The sequence below is a fragment of the Cryptotermes secundus genome, unplaced genomic scaffold (assembly GCF_002891405.2).
Source record: "Cryptotermes secundus unplaced genomic scaffold, Csec_1.0 scaffold112, whole genome shotgun sequence".
In the NCBI taxonomy this organism is placed as follows: Eukaryota; Metazoa; Arthropoda; class Insecta; order Blattodea; family Kalotermitidae; genus Cryptotermes; species Cryptotermes secundus.
Window position 1 is genome coordinate 1,844,219 of NW_019718271.1, and position 19,246 is coordinate 1,863,464.

Consider the following 19,246-nt stretch of genomic DNA (forward strand, 5'->3'; position numbering starts at 1 on the left):
CCTTGCGACGAGCTGATCACCCGCCCAAGGAGTCCTACCGAATGTCTAAGCTCTAGTAAAACCGAAGTGAAACGGAGAGTTTCATAGAGGTAGGCCTAGACCCAAATGAGGGCTGTAGCGCCAAAGGAAAAAAGAAATGACAAAAGCAGAGACATAGAGATTCTCATATTAGTCATACAGATTCATCCATTTTGGTCATAACTAGGGACCGGATTTTTATGCCCTAAAAACCCTTTAAATGTATGCATTTATGCATGAAAATCTTCCGAAATATGCACTAAAATATGCATCTAAAAATTTGTACCAAATATTAAAATTGATTTTACATTATTTTAAGACAAACAAATCAATATTTAAGTTTATTTTATGTAATACTGAATGATTCACGTGCAATAAAATATTTAAGTACAAATCATGCAACAAAGCCAACATACTTCATTACAAATTTAAAAAACCAGCGGTACTCACATTTAGCTCTCCAAACTTTCAGCTTCTCTTCTGTTGCAGTTCACAACTGCTAAATGTTTTGGGTTTTCCATAGTTAGTCGCCTCATATTGTCTCGTAAGATGTCCTTATAGCGGGGAAAACTTCTTTCCACCTCACAGGAACTTAGGGGCGCATGTACAAAAGCCGCTATTTGCTCCGCTGTTAGTGATTTTTTACTTGGCAGTTCAGTACGTTTACCGGCTAAAATTGTATATGCAATATAAATAGAGATCTTCGAAAATATGATGCTTATTCATAAAACGGGCAAAATATGCATTTATATGCACCATCAAACCATGTCCAAAATTTAAGAAATGAAGTAATTGATACATATATCCAAACGAGCATACTTTTTGGTTGCAAGAAACAAATATGCATTTGCATTAAAATCCGGTCCCTAGTCATAACGCAGACCAAAATACCTAGCAATGAACGTCTATTCTGGCTCCGCTATTTCGGCTTTCAGGCGTGACGTCACAATATGTATACTTTATCAGTAAAGTGGTGAGTGGATTCTTCAGTTGGCCAGGCAGACGGAGATCAAGGCCATGTGCTGCTACGATGCAGTTTCGGGCGTCTTCCGCTCCCGGATACTAAGGTCCCTTTATTTTCGCCCTCTGGCTTCATATTGTAAAAACCGACTTGAAGAAGACCGCTGCATAGGTGGGCTTATTGTAATTGACTGTGATTGAAACTTAATTCATTACACGAATTTTATTTTCCTCCCGCTCCCACTTTGGAACACAGGGCTGATTTCTCAGTTTCATTGAACATTTTACAGACGGTAGGACTCCTTGGATGGGCGATCAGCTGGTCGCAAGACCTCTAAATAAACACAGGACAACACAAACACAGAATAAACACACACCAAATATCCATGCCTTATATGGGATTCGAACCCACTATCCCGGATATATCTGCAAACAGAACAACACGAGCGGAATAAACGCACACAGACATCCATGCCTCGAGTGGGATTCGAACCCACGATCCCAGTGTTTGAGCCTTAGACCGCACTGCACTTCATATTGTTTGGTTTCATATATTTTCCTGAATGCTTTGTTGTGATTCAGTCTCTTGCCTCAGAACAAGCGGCTGTGTTTTGTAGTCATGGAAATAGCTGCAAGATTTTTTGTTTGATAGATATTCATTGGTTTTAATGAACTGGACACTCATTTATATTTTATTTAACGACGCTGTCTGTAGCTCATTCCCGACGCTACCAGATATTCTGAGAAGTAGTAGGTCTGGAACGGGGTCCACTCGGTCTCGTGAGGATAATTGAGGGGCTCTTTCAAGGAAATAGCGGCTCCGGTCTAGAAAACCGAGATTAACGGCTGTGGGGATTCGTTGCGCTGATCACGCGACATCCTCTATCCGCTAAAGTTGGCACTAACTTCGCCGACAAGTGGCGGTTGCTCGGTCAGTATAGTACGCTTACGGACTAAAACCACGGAGTTTGTTTTGTTTGTAGCTCAGAACTGTAGCCCTTAATGATTGAATTAGAGAGAATGATGCATTCTAAATAAAGGAAGCCGTAGTATGGTAATTTCTGGTACTATCCTAGCATTTTCGTCGAGTGATTGAGAAAGTCAGCACCGAACAGAGCATTTGCCGAACACAAAATCAGAAGCGTTGCTGCTCCAGCCAACTCGCCTGCTAGTATTACTAACCGCATGCGATTAATTTCCGAAGTAAATTGACCTTACAATTGCGTCATGACCCCTTATTAAATTCGTTTTTATTGTTTCCAGATAAGTCTACTTAAATTATGAAATACATTTGCATTATTTATTATTTATTTTTATATTATGTCAAGTTGCTAAATTTGTATGTCACGTGCGAACAGATTTAGATTTGCCAATTTTTATTTCTCTGTCATTATTAAGTTACTTATTCTCTGTGGTACATATTGTGACGTATAGATCCATTGCTAGACAACGGCTCGATAAACAGATTCCTGGTAAACAGACCGTTGCTAGGTAATGCCTACAACAATACGCGACAATAGTAGATGTCCACTGCTAGGCGACGAAAAGGAAGTCTCAAATCTGAGACAGTAAAATATAGTCGCAAAACCCAAGGGACTCGGACCCGAGGAAGATTACGCTGGCAAGGACCAGCAGGATATACAAAAGACAGACTTGTCTTCTCGTCAGAGAGGGCGCCCCACAAAAACAAGACCGTAACTGTCAAACGGTAATAATTTCGACACCAAGACCAACTGACTGATTGACCGTCAGTCGCAATGTGACTTTGACTGCATGAGTGGTGTGGTCAGCAGCCGAGTGTCCAGTCGAAGATACTGTTTTTGTGAAATATTGTAACAAGTTGTGTATGGATCCAATATGGAACATCAAGTCCAAACCTCGTTTTATAAGTCACGCAGTCCCCTAATATGTGACAATATGTTTTCACCCAATAAATCAGACCATCAACATGCAGAAGTAGTACATGGTTTAGGCCATTCATTTCTAGTTCTTCTCGGTCCCACTCCTGTGCTTTTAAGTCGGAGAGACCTGAGTACTGGGGTAACCATCGTGTGACGTGCTCACATAACCTGCTGTTCGCGTGTACCAGAAGGAAGGCATGCACGCATGCACACGGGCTGGGCCCTTCCAAGGTGGGGCTCTCACCTGTCCGGAATTCAATGTGTTCAGAGCTCGTTGAGAAGTCGGCGCGCGCACGGGCATTCGCTATTTCCATTCTAACTACTGTTACCAGGATGTTGTGAGTCGGTGATTTTTAATTTGATGATATGAGCAACAGATACGATGTTTTCCAAAACAGAGAATGTGTTTCCGGAGTGCACTTGACGCACTGTATGTTGAGTTAGGTTGTATCTTTATATGTACGTGTATATTACAGTGAGACGAGGCAGAGTCAGTAAATAGGTAACATATTGATATAAAACACAAAACATGTGATATTCGAACTTTTAAAACATTTCTCTATATATCCCCTACCAACACTGATACACTTGTTCCATTGCTCTACCAGTGCGTCGAAACCCGCAGCATAGAACTCTTTTGACTGCTGCCTAAGCCACTTCCGCACTACCATGTCAACATCTTCGTAATGTTTGCCACGTTTCTCGACCCAGTTGTGAACCGCTTTACTCGACAAATACTTCTCACCTCAAAGAAGAAACACATCTTTATGAATAGCCTTTGCATTGAGTCCTTTTTCCCACAAAAATCCCGCAACAGAACGTTGCTCTTCGGTAATGTACTCCTCAAGCACGGTCGCCATTTTGACTACTGAAATCAGCCTCTCAACATGCGCGACTGATACCTACACTAAAATGAACTTGGACTATGCTGCTACCTAGTGATACACATAGGAAATCGCTTATATCCATTACAGCTGTTTTGCTTTCATTTGTGACTTATTTACTGACTCTGCCTCGTACATAGAAATATGCAAGTAGGAATAGAGATTGACAGTTCAGTAGATTTAGGTGACGAAGAGCCTAGGATCTCATCTGTTTTCGGTATCCTAGCTGCTGAATAAAACCAGAGCTGTTTTCGAGAAAGATATGACAATACGTGTACAAGCCTTCCTCGCTCGACGCACTTCCTGAATGCAATCGTAACCAAGCGCCTGTATACTCAAGAGCTTCACAGCATTTTATGGAACCTGATAGCTCATTACCGTGTTCACAAGAGCCCTCCAATGGTCCCTATCCTGAGCCAGATTAATACCATCCCATTTTCTCTCTCCAAGATCCATTTCAATATTGTCCACCCACCGACGCCTTTGTCTTCCCAGTGGTCTCTTTCCTTCTGGCTTTCCCACCAGTATCCTATATGCATTCCTATTCTCCCCCATTCATGCTACACGCCCTGCCCACCTTATGCCCCTTGACTTGATCATTCTAATTATACTTGGAGAAGAGTACAAGTTATGAAGCTCCTCATTATGCAGTTTTCTCCAACCTCCTGTCATTTCATCTCTCTTCGGTCCAAATATTCTCCTCAACACCCTGTTCTCAAACACCCTCAGTCTGTGTTCCTCCCTTAATGTCAAAGACCAAGTTTCACACCCATACAACACCACAGGCAAAATTATAATTTTGTATATTCTAATTTTTATGTTTTTTGGACAGCAGATGAGATGACAAAAGGTTCTGACCTTAGTGGTAGCAAGCATTACCAGAGTCCAGTCTGCTCTTAATTTCCTCCTGAATCAGGTTTTAATTTGTTATCGTCGTTCTCAAATATCTGAACTGTGCCACATTTTCAAAACATATGTTACCTGATTTTGCTTTACATTTTGATGACACGACAGCAACATATTCTTAGTATATATATATATATGTGTGTGTGTGTGTATGTATAGAAGAACAGCAGCGATTCTTCCGCCAGATGCAGTCAAAACTTGATGGCTATATCCGTGTTACATTGCATGTCCATTTTATATAAAATTGAGACGTAAATATTATATAATAATAACACTTCAAATGACTTTAAATTCTATATTTATATACACGCTGATTACACAATAATAACGCGAAGAACTTGATAAAATGCTTCTTGCCATAGGGCAGTGTTTATCTCGCAAGTAGAATAATGTTTGTACGTGATTCTTGACAAAGTTCAGAATAGACCAAAATATGAAAAGTCAGCTAATAACTCAGAACATAAATGATAATAGCCCCATGTATAATTAATGTTAATGAGAGATGAAATTCGCCGATCACAGTGGCCACCCCGTATAAAGTACGAAATTTATTCTCCCTTCTTGAGTTCGAACCCCGCTTGAGGCATGGACGACTGCGTTTATTCTGTGTTTTACTGTGTATGTAGCTGCCTTGCGACAGGGCTGATCCCCCGTCAATGGAGGCCTATCGACTGTCTATAAGATTCTTAATTTCACAATTCTGGATGGGAACGGGTCAGAGAGCGTGATCAGTAGAGTTAGAAGACGAGAGATGAAACGCTTATAGGCTCGGTAATTTAAATGCCGAAACATGACGTACATATATTAATACTTTTTTTAAACGTAGGAATTTTTTAACGAGAATAAACCGAGTTCCTGTGTGTGGAGTTAAAATATTGGCATCAGTGTTTTCATAGGCGTATCAGCTGTATCATAATCATATATTGTTTATTTGCTGTGTTGCGCCCGTTACATGACCTTATTTCAGTTTTAAATGCGACTTATATTTAAATTTGTCACGAAGCAAGGAAACGTCATAACATGTTCCATGAATTTATAAACAGAATGCAACTAACATAGATGTACCATTCGCTCAGTAACGGTGATCATAATCATTTTCTTTTCTGTTTCCAGGTAAGTGACAAATTGTTGGACTTGAGACGGGAGTTATCTCAAGTACGCCAGCTGGAGGCAGGAGATAACACGTTTCCAAGTAAGTAGGACTACAGCCACATAGACCGCCGGACTTCAGTGCTTTTCCGATCCTGTTCATGTTGCAATATCCGAGATGATGTTGCATATTGTCACGTGTATGGGTGACTGTACACGTGGTTTCGGATTGGATGATATACACACATTACAGTTCACCGTTACACACACACTAGTTCTCTCATTTTTCATTAGTCCTATCCTGGCAACGGATTTATCACAGTCTCACTGTAACTTCAAATCAAATATGAAGCCTTCTTCTCACAGTCTAATTCCTTTTTTGCCATTTCTACCAATTCAGCTTAGATACTCTGCTCCCAGGTTCAGATCCCGGTAGGCTGGCGTTCCGAAACTCGACTGTTCACTGAACGGCCTCTCCTAAAGTCTTCGTTATAGCTGATTTGCACGGATCACGCAGAAAACAGACTCTCTATTGTAGGGAAGGCATGTTTACGGCGTTTACAGACGTTACTCGATTGTTGTTTGCGTATTCGTTGTCTCGGGAATGTGTTTACTGAGTCGTTGCGTAGCGACGAACGTCTATTCTGACTTCACTGTTCCTGCTTTCGGGCTTTATGTCGCAATACAGTAACATAGGTGTACGTGAAGGTACGGTGTAGAGAGCCCATGTGCTGATAGCATCGAAGGCTGTGTCCCAGCTGCTGACGGATGTTTGCAGTTAATATTACTCCCCGATCTCTACTCTTTACTTTTGCGTTTCCTTGTGTTCTCATCTGCTTCCAACTCCGTGGTTTTAGCCCGCAAGCGAACTTTACCGACCGAGCGGATAGAGGGTGTCGCGTGGTCAGTGCAACGAATCCTCACGGCTGTTAATTTCGGTTTTCTAGGCCGGAACCCCTATTTCCTTGAAATAGCTCCTCAGTTATCCTCACGCTGAGTGGACGCCGTTCCAGAGCCACTACTTCTCAGAAAAAAAAATGGTAGTGCCGAGAATCGAACGCGGACCTCCGGATCTGTAGGCAGGAACTCTGACCACTAGACCACAGAAGCGGTTCAATATTAATGCTTCATATGCAGTACCTGGTGACAGTTGTTAAGTATGCGAAAGCGACGTACATAGAAGTGATGGGCTTTGTAAAGAGATCAGGGCCAGCGAACGATCCGTAACGAAGAGGCTCCGTGAAAGGGCGAGATGCATGGCGCTTCTCGGGTGATTCTCGAGGTCTCGTCTCTTTATTTCTTTTCCACACATGAAGTGTAGTTGTAGTGGCCGCGAGGTCTAAGGCATGAATTGTTTTCTCCCGCTCGAGACATGAATGTCTGCCTACGTTAATTCCGTGTGCCGTCTTACGACGGGCTGATCCCCCGTTCAAGAGTCCTACCGACTGTGTAAAAAATCAAGAAACTGAAAAAGCGGCCCAGGTCTAACAAAGGGCTGTAGAGCCATTACTTACTTACTTACTTACTCATGGAGCTGAGCCCTTCTTGAGGAGAACACAAATCTGCAGCTACTCAAGAATTTCCCAGCATTTTATGGAACCCGAAGGTCCATTACCGTGTTCACAAGAGCCCTCCACTGGTCCCTATCCTGAGCCAGATCAGTCCAATCCATACCATCCCATCCTGTATCTTTAAAATCCATTTTAATATTGTCCACCCACCTACGCTTTGGTCTTCCCAATGGTCTCTTTCCTTCTGGCTTTCCCACCAATATCGTATATGCATTCCTCTTCCTCCCCATTCGTGCTACATGCCCTGCCCACTCCATAGATAGATAAATCCAATTGTACAATTCAGAACCCTTCTTGTAAGTTGCGCACAAACCCCCTGCACTTAATATTATGAACAGGACTAGGTTTCCAACTGATTACGAATCGGTGTTGTTTCAGTCCAGCGTATGTTTCTAACGAGACCTCATCACATTGGAAGACGTAGTTGACTGTGAATTTTCTTAAGCACATTTAGCATAATAAATCCGATTATTATGGGATACTTTGTGAGATTTGCAATAATTTAGGCTCACTTCTCTGCAATTAAAACTTGTAATTTAACATAAAGTTCATTTCAGAAGAAGATAATTCTCTTGCGACTTGAATAATTGATTCCGTGAATTATTGAGCTTTTCTCGTAGCTATCCCAGTACGAGTACAGAGCTACTTTGGGATATTACCTGCCAGGCCTTTATTATATATAGAGTTGCATTGTATATGGGTCATTTATGTGTATTATATTGTACCTTGTAGCCTCATTACTAGGTAGAGACCGCGAAACAAACAGATTACCATGGCGAGTTCACGCGCAGTAATAGAGTAACTGTTGGGAACGTGTTTTCTATGATGTCCGTGCCGAGATTTTATAAGAACAGTTGAAGCAAGAGTTCAAATGTGAGACAGTAAAATATGGTCGCAAGTCCCAAGGGACTAGGACCCGAGAAACACTGCGCTGGCAAGGACCAGCAGCATATACAAAAGACAGACCCATCCTCTCGTCAGAGAGGGCGTCCTACAGAAACGAGACCGTAACTGTAGAGGAGCAATATATATCTGGTCATGAGCCCCAGGAGGGTGCTCGACACCAAGACTTACTGACTGACTGGCCGTCAGTCGCAATGTGACTTTGTCTTTGACAAGAGTTCAAAGTTGTGGGATATTCGCTGGAAAGTAACGACGTGAACACAGAAGCTGAAGAATGTTCACTGTTAGAAGCCGTTGCCATGAAACTAGCGTGTGCTTAACGTCTGGTGTGGTGATTGGTGAAGTGTGCAGATTAGCAATGGCGCTGTAATTACTTGTAGTAACGAGTAGTGCGTTAAAAGTGTCAATAAATCCAGTCACAAATCCAAACCCCGTCTATAGTCACCCATACACGTGACAGTATTTTATAAAAGAGTATAAAAATAGGCGAAATCGTCCCTGTGCTCAGTTATGCACTATGCCATGAGGACATAGGGGATATATTACAAATTCTCTGTGATACGTACTGAAGTTTCTGAAGACAAACACACCAATCATTTTCAGGTGGGCTACGGATGGGAATTTCTGGGTTACTGGAAGTGTCATGTTCGTGCTGATGTCTGAGGCAAGATGTTAATTGGGCCCTATCAACATACGGCTTTATGAAGTTGCTAGACAGGATTTTGTTGCCTCAAAATCTACTTATGGAATTACCCACTGTAATTAGACTTTTCCTGTCTGGCTTGCTGGATACCAATATGTAATAGCCAAATATACCGAATTGCAAATTTGTGAGGATCATTTTGATATTTATTAATTTAAGTTTCAGTTTTTTCGATAGTTTCAACTAACGAGCGGGTAGGTAACTCCTAGGAGTCACATTTACAGGAGACCCCTTCAGCCAATTGTAAATTAAGTGGACAGCGCAAAGAAACAGCAAAGAAAATAAATGTTCTTTCTGTACTTTATGGTGATAGGTTCTTACTTGCTGAAGTTGTTACACGCTCTAGCGGAAGGTACACTGCAGCCCCAACTGCATGTTTCCTGTCGAAGTTGTCAAAATCAATTGTAGTATCACAAACGAGTCGCTTTAACGCATTGTCACATATTATGGGTTTGCGTGACTTATAAAACGGGTCTTGGATCTGATCGAATTTATTGGACCTTTATACAACTCGTTATAACAATTCACAAATCACTGTCTTCCGCTGGTCACTTCCCGGCTTCTGACCACACCATTCCTGCAGCAAAGTCATAGTCAAAGTCATATTGCGACTGACGGTCAGTCAGTCAGTTAGTCAGTCAGTCTTGGTGTCGAGCCCCATACATATGTTCAGAATGTCGCTATAATTGATAAATCAGTAAATAAGACACCAGTCTGGTTAGCTGAACACTGAAGGGTGTGTATGCTTGTATTATATTTTCTGAAGTTGGATTTTGAATATCTAATAAAAATACGACATTCGGACCAAATATGGCAAATAAATATCTGTTTAACGTTTTCAGAAGGCACTCGAATCGTTTAATAACGAATTTACGTAGCAAGATGTTATCGTGAGTAATTATATGGACTCAGCGTGAATGAATGTATAAGGGGTGGGCCTTGTTGGCCCTTGCACCGTGACCTACAGTGACTTATTGTGCCTCCCCATCTGATTACCCCTCAGCAATCCTGCGCTTCGAATGAAGCGTAGGATTTTGTACGTGAGGACGTCGAAATAGTCAGTTGGTTCCATAAAATATTGACCCAAGTGACGTAGTCTTAGATAAGCTAAGGCCTCACATTCGCACAGGATATGTGTGGCTCTTTCATTTTCTTCGTGACCCCTCTCACAAGTTGGACTGTTACTTAGTGCCAATTTGAAGAGGTGTCTTTGAGGTGACAGTGTCCTGTAAGTAGTCCTACGGTCCAAGGACTCAGTAACGTCCGCACGAAGAAAACAAAGAAAGCGGACAGGCGACGCTTGTACCGGAACATTATTATGTACGCACTGAGCGCGACTCACGATCTTGCGCACAGAACTTGTACGAATTCATACAGATGGACGCGTAAAGGTTGTAAAATGTTTGTTCGTGTCACAAGTCACAAACAAGGTCATTGTTCCCTGCCAATTTAACGAGCTAGCAATCTCGAACTGAAAGGTTTTGCTCGAAGAAATTTCTGCTTGCCGCGTTCCCTATATCCTCTTCGTCAGATCACAAATTACGAAACCACTTATAATGGATTTCTTTATAGCTTTGTCTCTACCTCTCTCTTAGTGAATTAGGCGTATTATTTTCAGCATCCTATTTTTGTCCCTCTTCGTCCTGTTAAATCAGTAGCCTTAGGACCCGCAGGTTTCGTTCACGATTTGATGTCGTAGGTGGGGGTATTACACATTAGAGGGCTGTAGACTTTCACGTAGCTAACTCTGCTCTTGACATGAACTTGTCTCATTAAATCCACAGTTAAGTAAAAAGTAAATTAAAATCATCTCGCATCACATTTTAAAAAGCGGGGAATTGGATTATAAAACGTCTCTCTGATTGCGTGGATGGTCTACGACTGAAGTTAACCAGGAAAAAAAAAAACTCCGTGTCCTGTAGCGCGCAAGCGAACTATACCGACCCAGCGACAGCCGCTTGTCGGCGAAGTTAGTGCCAACTTTTGCGGGTAGAGGGTGTCGCGTGGTCAGCGCAACGGATCCCCACTGCCGTTAATTTCGGTTTTCTAGACCGGAGCCGCTATTTCCTTGAAATATCTCCACAATTATCCTCACGAGGCTGAATGAACCCCGTTCCAGACTCACTACTTCTCAGATAATATGGTAGAGCTGGGAATCGAACCCGGGATCTCTGGATCTGTAAGCAGGAACTCTGACCACTAGACCACAGAGGGTGTCGAAGTTAACCAGATCTTCGGAAAATATAAAGTCCCATGCTGCTTTTCCTGAGAAGAAAAGTACTTACAGAATAGTCATGCGCCGTATCTGTCTATATATTTCTTCATTAATGTATTTTTAATTTAAGAATGATGAAATTGTTCGTATGCTTAATTAATTAAGCAGAACGCCATGCAGACCTATGGGAGTGTGGAGGTATAGCTCCACCTTTCTTAGTCTCACCACTAGATGGAAGTGAATTGTCAGTTTCACGCCCCCGGTCGCTTTACCCACGGCAATTTGTATAATTAAATATTAATAAGAAGTAATTTTCTGTGTCGTATAGCCTGTTAAACCGCGCGTGCTAGACGCAGTGGATTTCCGACCGTTCACTTCATAGCCATCTGGCGAGGAAGACCCAGGTCCAGTTACGATGTAATAGACCTATTCAGATTATAGGCTATGGTGGACATTTCGGTAGCCTCTAAACTGCGTTCACGCATTGCCGTTATAAATGTAACTACCACAGAGTACATTGGGGGCACGCTGTAGCATATTTGGTTGAGGCACTATGCTACGTAGAAAACGGAAGGTCGCGAGTTCGATTCCCGATGAGTTAATTGGATTTTTCAATTGACCTAAACCTTCCAGCCCCANATATTGTGGGCACGCTGTAGCATATTTGGTTGAGGCACTATGCTAGAAAACGGAAGGTCGCGAATTCGATTCCCGATGAGTTAATTGGATTTTTCAATTGATCTAAATCTTCCAGCCCCAATATTACCCTGGGATCGACAGAGCCTCTAACAGAAATGAGTACCATGAATATTCCTGGAGGTAAAGGGCGGCCGGCGCGTAAGGCTGACCTCAACCTCTATTTATGAGCTGATTATCTAGAAAATGCGGTAGTCTCGACGTTTCACAACCCTATGGGCCTCCACGTCCTGTTGTAGAGATTTCTTTACGTTTTACTTTTACAGAACACGTTGAGTGCAGGGATTTCTAACAAATGATATCTGCTTTCCTTATTTTATTATCGAAGAGAGACGTAACTGGAAATCTTATGGTGGCCGAGTGACGTTCTGCCCCGTTAATAACTGTGGGGTCTGTGTGAAGATTATCATAAAATTCGGTCTGAACAGCATGCCATTTGAGGTCATCCCATCTACCAGGAAAATAGGGGTACGTCTACTGATACTGCGACTGCGCGGACGTCAAAAGTAGCTTCACGTACCGTCTGTCTGAGAAATTGTATGTAGTGGTAGAACTTCGAAAACTTTGCATTGTTTGTCAGGTTCTGTATCTCGTTCCTGTGAGAACATAAAGCAGCAACATGGCCCTAGATCTCTTTGTAGCTTTGTGTCTGCCGACTTCTGTGGAACCCCCGGGGCGAGATGTCTGAAACTGTTCAGGCCTCTGGCGATTATAGAAGTCTACAAAAAACATTCTTTTTGCGAAAGAATTACCGAGCTTAGGGCCTAGGGCAATGGCCGCGCCATAGCTCAAGCGGTTAGTCGCTGGCTTCCCACCGCGGCGGCCCGGGTTCAATCCCGGGTCTGGTCAAGTGTGATTTGTGGTGGACAAAGTGGCTCTGGGGCAGGATTTCTCCGAGTACTTCGGTTTCCCCTGCCAATCTTCATTCCACCAATTGCTCCACAACACCCTCATCTATCATCTGGGGCTGGTACAATGGGTCAGAAGTGGCCGCAGTACAAGGGACTTAGTCCCACCCCAATAGCAATAAAAAAAATAGGGCCTAGGGCTCGTACCTTAACACATTTAGCGTACAGCGGTCGGAGTCTGTTATTGCAAATTATGCGCGTAAGTGGATCACTAAATCATCTAATTAGTGTTTACGCCTACGTTTCTAGTTCATGACATCTTACTACAAGCCTCATTCTTTTCATTCATTCATCAATGGCTCTGCAGCCCTTTCTTGGGCCCTGGCCTCTTCTTCAGTGTCCTAATCTTTTTTTACACAGACGGTAGGACTCCTTGGACAAGGGATGAGCCCGTCGCAAGGCCGCTACCCACACACAGGTCAACACAAACAGAATAAACGCGCACAGACTTCCATATCTTGAGTTGGATTCGAACCCACGATCTCAGCGTTCGAGCGAGGGAAGACCGTTCATGCCTCAGACCTTGTTGCCACCATGATCAGCTACTAAGAAGTTGTCCCTGTGCTGTGCCATGAAGGCGTATGGGGGAGTGGATGTATAGATCTACATTTTCTTGACCCCGGGACTAGCTGGAGGTGAGTGGTCATCTTCACGCCTCGGCCTCTTCCCCCTCCCCCCGGGGAAAGAACCTCCGTTACCCATTGGATAGATTCGGTGTACCCCAGAGCCCGTCTGGACCATTTGGAGAAGAGAAAATTCTTGACCCTACCGGGGCTCGAACTCCGACCCCTCAGTCGACCAGACCGTAGCCAGTTGCTATGCTGACTACACTACCCTGGCTCCTGTGATGGGCTACTACAAGCGTATAAATGGAAAATCTGAAAGAAAGTAGCACGTTGATATTCATCTACCAATCTACACTGTGTCTTAACCCAGAACACCGTAATGTAAATAGGTGTTGCAGTGTCTTCTGGTATCGAATTCTCTTGTGTAAATTGTATGAACCGTGAAGGCTGAGGTGTAGGGTAATAGGTCAAGAGCACCATGGAATAGAGTCCTTTTTGAGAATCTAATGGTTGTGTAGCTACTCAAGAAATTTCCCTCGTTTTATAGAACCGCAGGTTCATTACCGTGTTCACAACAGTCAGTGACTGGGGTTTGCATTACCGATAAACGAGAACTGATTCTATCCTTCATTTATTCAGCGGCTCTGACTAAAATGGGTATAAAGACGATTTTTTTCTGGTGGCCCCAGTGAATGTTATGTGGTAATTTGTAGCGTGAAGAGATTGAGAATTTTGGAAATGATCATTTCAACCTAGAAATGAACTGTAGTGTTTATGTGTGATGGGATGGGCCTTCACGGGGTGGGGAGACAGCGAAGCACGTGGTAAGGCAATAAAGGGGTGTGTTCCCGCACGCAGCAAGCTCCGAGGCCCCGCCTCCAGCCACCCCGCAATGGGACGGTCCCATCTGGCCTCGCTTGCCCGTCCAGTGCGCGCTAGACCAGACAGCAGTCAGTGCGGACGGCTAGAGGCTGTGGTGCGTGGTGGCGAGGGAACATGTTCATCCCAGATACGCTGAGGAGCTGCATGGTGGAGCCGGACGTGTCCACATACCTTCAGGCGCCGTCTTCAGGCCAGGTGTGGTCATCATTATGTGAATAGTGAATAGTGGAAAGAAACACGAAAATGCCACATGTGTCACTGTGTTTAGTTATATTTAAGCGCCGATTTACGTTTTAGCGTTATGTGTCGAACTGGGAAAGAAATGGAGGCATTTGACCGCAAAAATCAGGACCTAATCATGCTTTCTGTACCCCCACTGTCTGCTGAAACGGTTAGATTGCGCAGATGTGTTAAGAACATACCCAAATGTGTGTGAGGCTAATATCAGTAGACTGTTTGCACCAAGGTCTCAAGCTAGGTGCCTTTACTTTTTGTCTTTTTTTCTTTTTTCAAAATAATGAGGAGGCGGAGAGTAGGACATCGCGACTTGACTGGCTGCGCGCTTCAGGGGGCGTGACTTCGGTCACTTGCCACGTGCAAATTTCTTGCTCATAATTACGTGTCTGTCTTGTTTTCTGTTCACGTATTACTGCTAATTTCCTAAGCAACATGAATTATGAGAATCACATAAAGGACAGGCCTGCAGTATAATCTTACATTATGCTGAAAATATGAAGCTACGAGGAAATGTTGCTCATTGTTTCTGCTATTAGTGTAAAATATTGTTAGATCAATGAAGTAATTGAGTGACAAATAGGGGAGGTATGTAGCACGCAACAGGGCAAAGAGGGACAGGCACTACACACAGAAATTAGATCTAGAAACTTAAAGGAAAAGACCACTTAAGAGATATTTGCGTACCTGAGAAGAATAGTGTCAAAATGGATTTCGAGAAATTGCATGTACAGGTTGGTTACTGGATTGGCTTAGCTTATATATTGTTCAATAGCAGACCGTTGTGACCACAGTGACCATACTTCAAGGTAGATATATTGTTCAGTGGCTGAGTGGTCCATAAAATTTTACATTAAAAACACTGCAGTACAAATTTTAGGAAGTTAGAAATAACTTGGCCTAATAAGAATGCCATTTTATTTCTGTAATGTACTTACTGGAAAGAATAAAATTAAATTCGTAAACAGCGGTCAGGGCTGGACTCGGAACAGTGTGCTGTAAAGAAATCATTTCTGCTCTGTTTATTTTTAGGAAATTAGACGGTACTCATGACTGAGTTTATTTAATGGCTGTGAAGGGACGTGAGATGAACTCTCCGAAGCCGAGCTAGTGTTATGTCATGTATTTATGTGCCTTTCTCTTCATATGAAAAATATTTATTCTGATACAAGAGTTAAGAACTCATTTTCTGGTTTGAAAACTTATCATTACACGCCACAATTTTTAAATTAATTTTATTTCAAAACACACGAAAACGCGTATGTTTCTGTTTTACTGTTATCGACTGTTTTCCTTCAAAGCCTTAAGCAATGGTGACTAATTTTTGTTTGAGGTTCTAAATTCCCCCCATCCATCAAATTTAGGGATGAAACAATTGTCCTGACCTTCAGGGAGAATTCAGCAAAAAAAGAAAATCAGTCTGGACCTGTACTGCAGTTCCTGGAAATGAACTTGTTGGTTTCCTTCACGTTTGGGCTGAAAGAACTAGAATTCGAATCACCCAGATTGTCGTCGCTGTTAGCCTTCCAGTAGTTTCTTTGCCCATGGGGACAAGCAGATATGGGCACCGCGTGACTATTTATAGACGGCAGCGCTAAAAAGAGACATCGAGCATGAGGATGTGGGAGCACAGAAATACCATTACAAAATCCTCACAATACGTGTTCGTGTTCTTGAAGTTGTTGCTGTAGATTTTCTGTCGAAACGCAATGCCCCAGAATTGTGATATTAGACGGTTTATGAGCAGTAAACTAAAGTCATGTTTAGAATGGAACACGAAGGCTCAGTTTGAATTTGTGTTATACTTTCAAAGCCGAGTTCTATATGTAAAAGTAAGTAAAGCTGTTGGCCGCGCCATAGCTCAAGCGGTTAGTCGCTGACTTCCTACCGCGGCGGCCCGGGTTCGATCCCGGGTCTGGTCAAGTGGGATTCTTGGTGGACAAAGTGGCGCTGGGGCAGGTTTTCTCCGAGTACTTCGGTTTTCCCAGCCAATCTTCATTCCACCAATTGCTCCACAATCACCCTCACCTATCATCTGGGGTTGGTACAATAGGCCGGAAGTGGCCGCAGTACAAGGGACTTATTCCCACCCCACTAGCAATAAGAAAGAAGTAGAGCTATCCCTGTAACAGGCCGTGAAGGCCCATAGGGTTGTGAGACGTTGAGCCCACATTATCTGGATAATCGGCTCACAGATGGCGGTAAGGTTATCAGCCTTACGCGCCGGCCGCGGTTTACTCCCCAGGAAAATTATTTAATTAATTCCTGGTACTCATTTCTGTTAGAGGCTGAGTCGACCCCAGAGCCATATTGTGGCTGGAAGGATTAGGTCAATTGAAAAAAATCCAGTGACTTCATCGGGACCTGAACCTGTGACCTTCTGCCTTGTAGCGTATTGCCTCAATCAACTACGCTACCGCGTGTCGCCAGTTCTATATGTAGCACCTGTATAAACATGCCAAAACTGTGCATTCTGCCCAGATAATGTATTTGTATGTTGTGTAAGGTTCTCACAGTAAACATAAAATAAATTCCTTAAACAACATTAACCTGTTGGCCTTTGTAGCGGAGGTGTAATGTGTTTCCTGTGAGATACGAACTGAATTTTTTTGTATATTATTTAGAATAAACCCTTTCTTTACAAAGTATTAATAATGAAGCCCCTGCATTGTTACAATTTTCGTTCATGAATTTTATATTGTAACGTGTCAGGAGGTCCTATCATTGCCACAGTCCGTCTACCTGGGAATAATATCCCCTGTAATGTATCAACTATAGGTACTACTACTTGTTTAGAACTATCAGATTCACATGTTACCACTACAGTTGAGTGACTGGAACTCCTTTCTGTTCTAAAGATCAGGTATTCTATTCGCCATTAGGGGGCCTGTTATAGACACTGACTGTTTTCTTGTTTTCCTTAGTCTTACATACAGGGGACTGGATATTGTCTCAACCCTTTGCATTCTATTGACGAGATATGTCGCTAAGAAGCAGTGGCTTTTCTGCTTCGGACTTCTTTGAAATTTGATGTCATCAATGTCTTTTATCTGTTAAAGCAAAATCTTCATGACCTTTCACTGTTACCTTACTTAGTCCCTTGCTCTTATGCCTTACGGTGTCGAGGTTGTTTCTTCATTTTACAGACGGTAGGACTCCTTGGGCGAGTGATCAGCTCGTCACAAGGCCGCTACCTAAACACAGGACAACACAAACAGAGTAAACACATGCACATATCAAACATTCATGCCTTGTTTGGGATTCGAACTCACGATTCTAGCTTCCGAGCGAGCGAAGACAGTACATGCCTTAGACCGCTCGGCTACCGTGACCGGCAGTGTATAAGAATAATATATAAGAATTCAGTTCGTACCTCACAGGAAACAGATCCGAACCCACGATCCCGGCTTCCGAGCGAGCGAAGACAGTACATGCCTTAGACCGCTCGGCTACCGTGACCGGCAGTGTATAAGAATAATATATAAGAATTCAGTTCGTACCTCACAGGAAACAGATCCGAACCCACGATCCCGGCTTCCGAGCGAGCGAAGACAGTGCATGCCTTAGACCGCTCGGCTACTGTGACCGGCCACCTTTCAATGTTAGACATAATAATATTATCTTGTAGCATCCTGCTGCGCGTCACTTGATATCAAAATCATAAAAAGGGACACACAGCATAACACAACAGGAAGAACAAACCGTCACTTGGAATACGCATGCGCATAAAGCGAACCATATATTAATAACTGAAGCCGCGATAACAGAAGCAAAGTAGTTTCCTCAACTATAATTTTAAAACGCCTGATGATGACCACACTGGTCGAAACATGTACTGAAAACTTTAAAAAATTACGTGATGTGTAAAACGTTTAGAGTGAATAACTTTTAGTATATAACACACGCAGTCACAGGAGCAAGACACAACACAAAGCACAGTACACACACGAAAGTAGGAAGAATGCGCCGATAGAGGAAGATAGGTGTGACTCCCGTATTGAGATACGACATAAGGATGACAAATCCTGAACAGTTTTAATATTTTTAATATTTAAAATTTATGAATATATATGACGAGTATATATTTTAGTATAAAGAGAACAGGGCATGCAATGAAGTAGTTCGACGTACATCGAAAAGCACCTGAAGATGGAACTTTTTTGCTGAAACATGTAGTGCAAGAGAGAAGAGTAAGGTGAATAAATGTATGCACTGTAAGACGGTTAGAATAAATCATGGACATAAATCAGTGCAACAGGACGCTAAAATATAACATTATAACTTTTAGTAAGTTTTATAGAAAGACGTGTTGCACGTGAAACGAGTAACATTTGACCACGGAGTTGAGGTTACAGAAAATTTTTTTTAAAATCTAAACTAGTGTGGAATACGTGAACTTAGGACGCCACTGCTACCTCCGACATCCATAATCATCCGTAATTATCTTCCCAGACGTTGCTGTAGGGCCTAACGTACTCAACCGAAAAATAAACTCTTTAAGGAACGTGTGTTGTCAGATAATGGAATGTTTGTAATCAAATGCGCCCCTTTTTGAAACTGTGGCTGAGAGATGACCCAACCTGTGAAAGGTGCCTACAAAAAGACAAATCAGCCACACAGATCCTATGTGATTGTGAGGCCATGGCTTACTTAAGAGATCGTCACCTGCGCCAGTACTATTTGGAATCAGGTGACTATTATGACGCCCCCATAAATAGGAACCTACATTTCATCCGAAGTGTAGGATTAATAAAGAGATAACCAAAGAGAAAGCACAATAGATCAGTGTTGGTCGCGGTGCAAGGACCCA

At 42.7% G+C, this 19,246-nt stretch overlaps 1 protein-coding gene across 11 annotated transcripts in view; it reads left to right on the top strand.

Moving 5' to 3' along the window:
* Window positions 1-19,246, top strand: part of LOC111872121 (nuclear factor 1 X-type) — a 636,309-nt gene that overhangs the window by 327,519 nt on the left and 289,544 nt on the right. For 4 of the 11 annotated variants that reach the window (XM_023865735.2, XM_023865902.2, XM_023866237.2 and 1 more), the window contains exon 1: window positions 14,273-14,397. The exons of 2 other annotated variants lie outside the window; for them this stretch is intronic. In XM_023865735.2, coding sequence (XP_023721503.1) covers window positions 14,317-14,397 — 81 coding nt within the window. In that variant the 5' untranslated portion in view covers window positions 14,273-14,316. Of the gene's footprint in view, window positions 1-14,272; window positions 14,398-19,246 lie in introns of those variants that run through there. 5 more of the 11 variants (XM_023866329.2, XM_023866499.2, XM_023866412.2 and 2 more) reach the window with 2 other exon arrangements.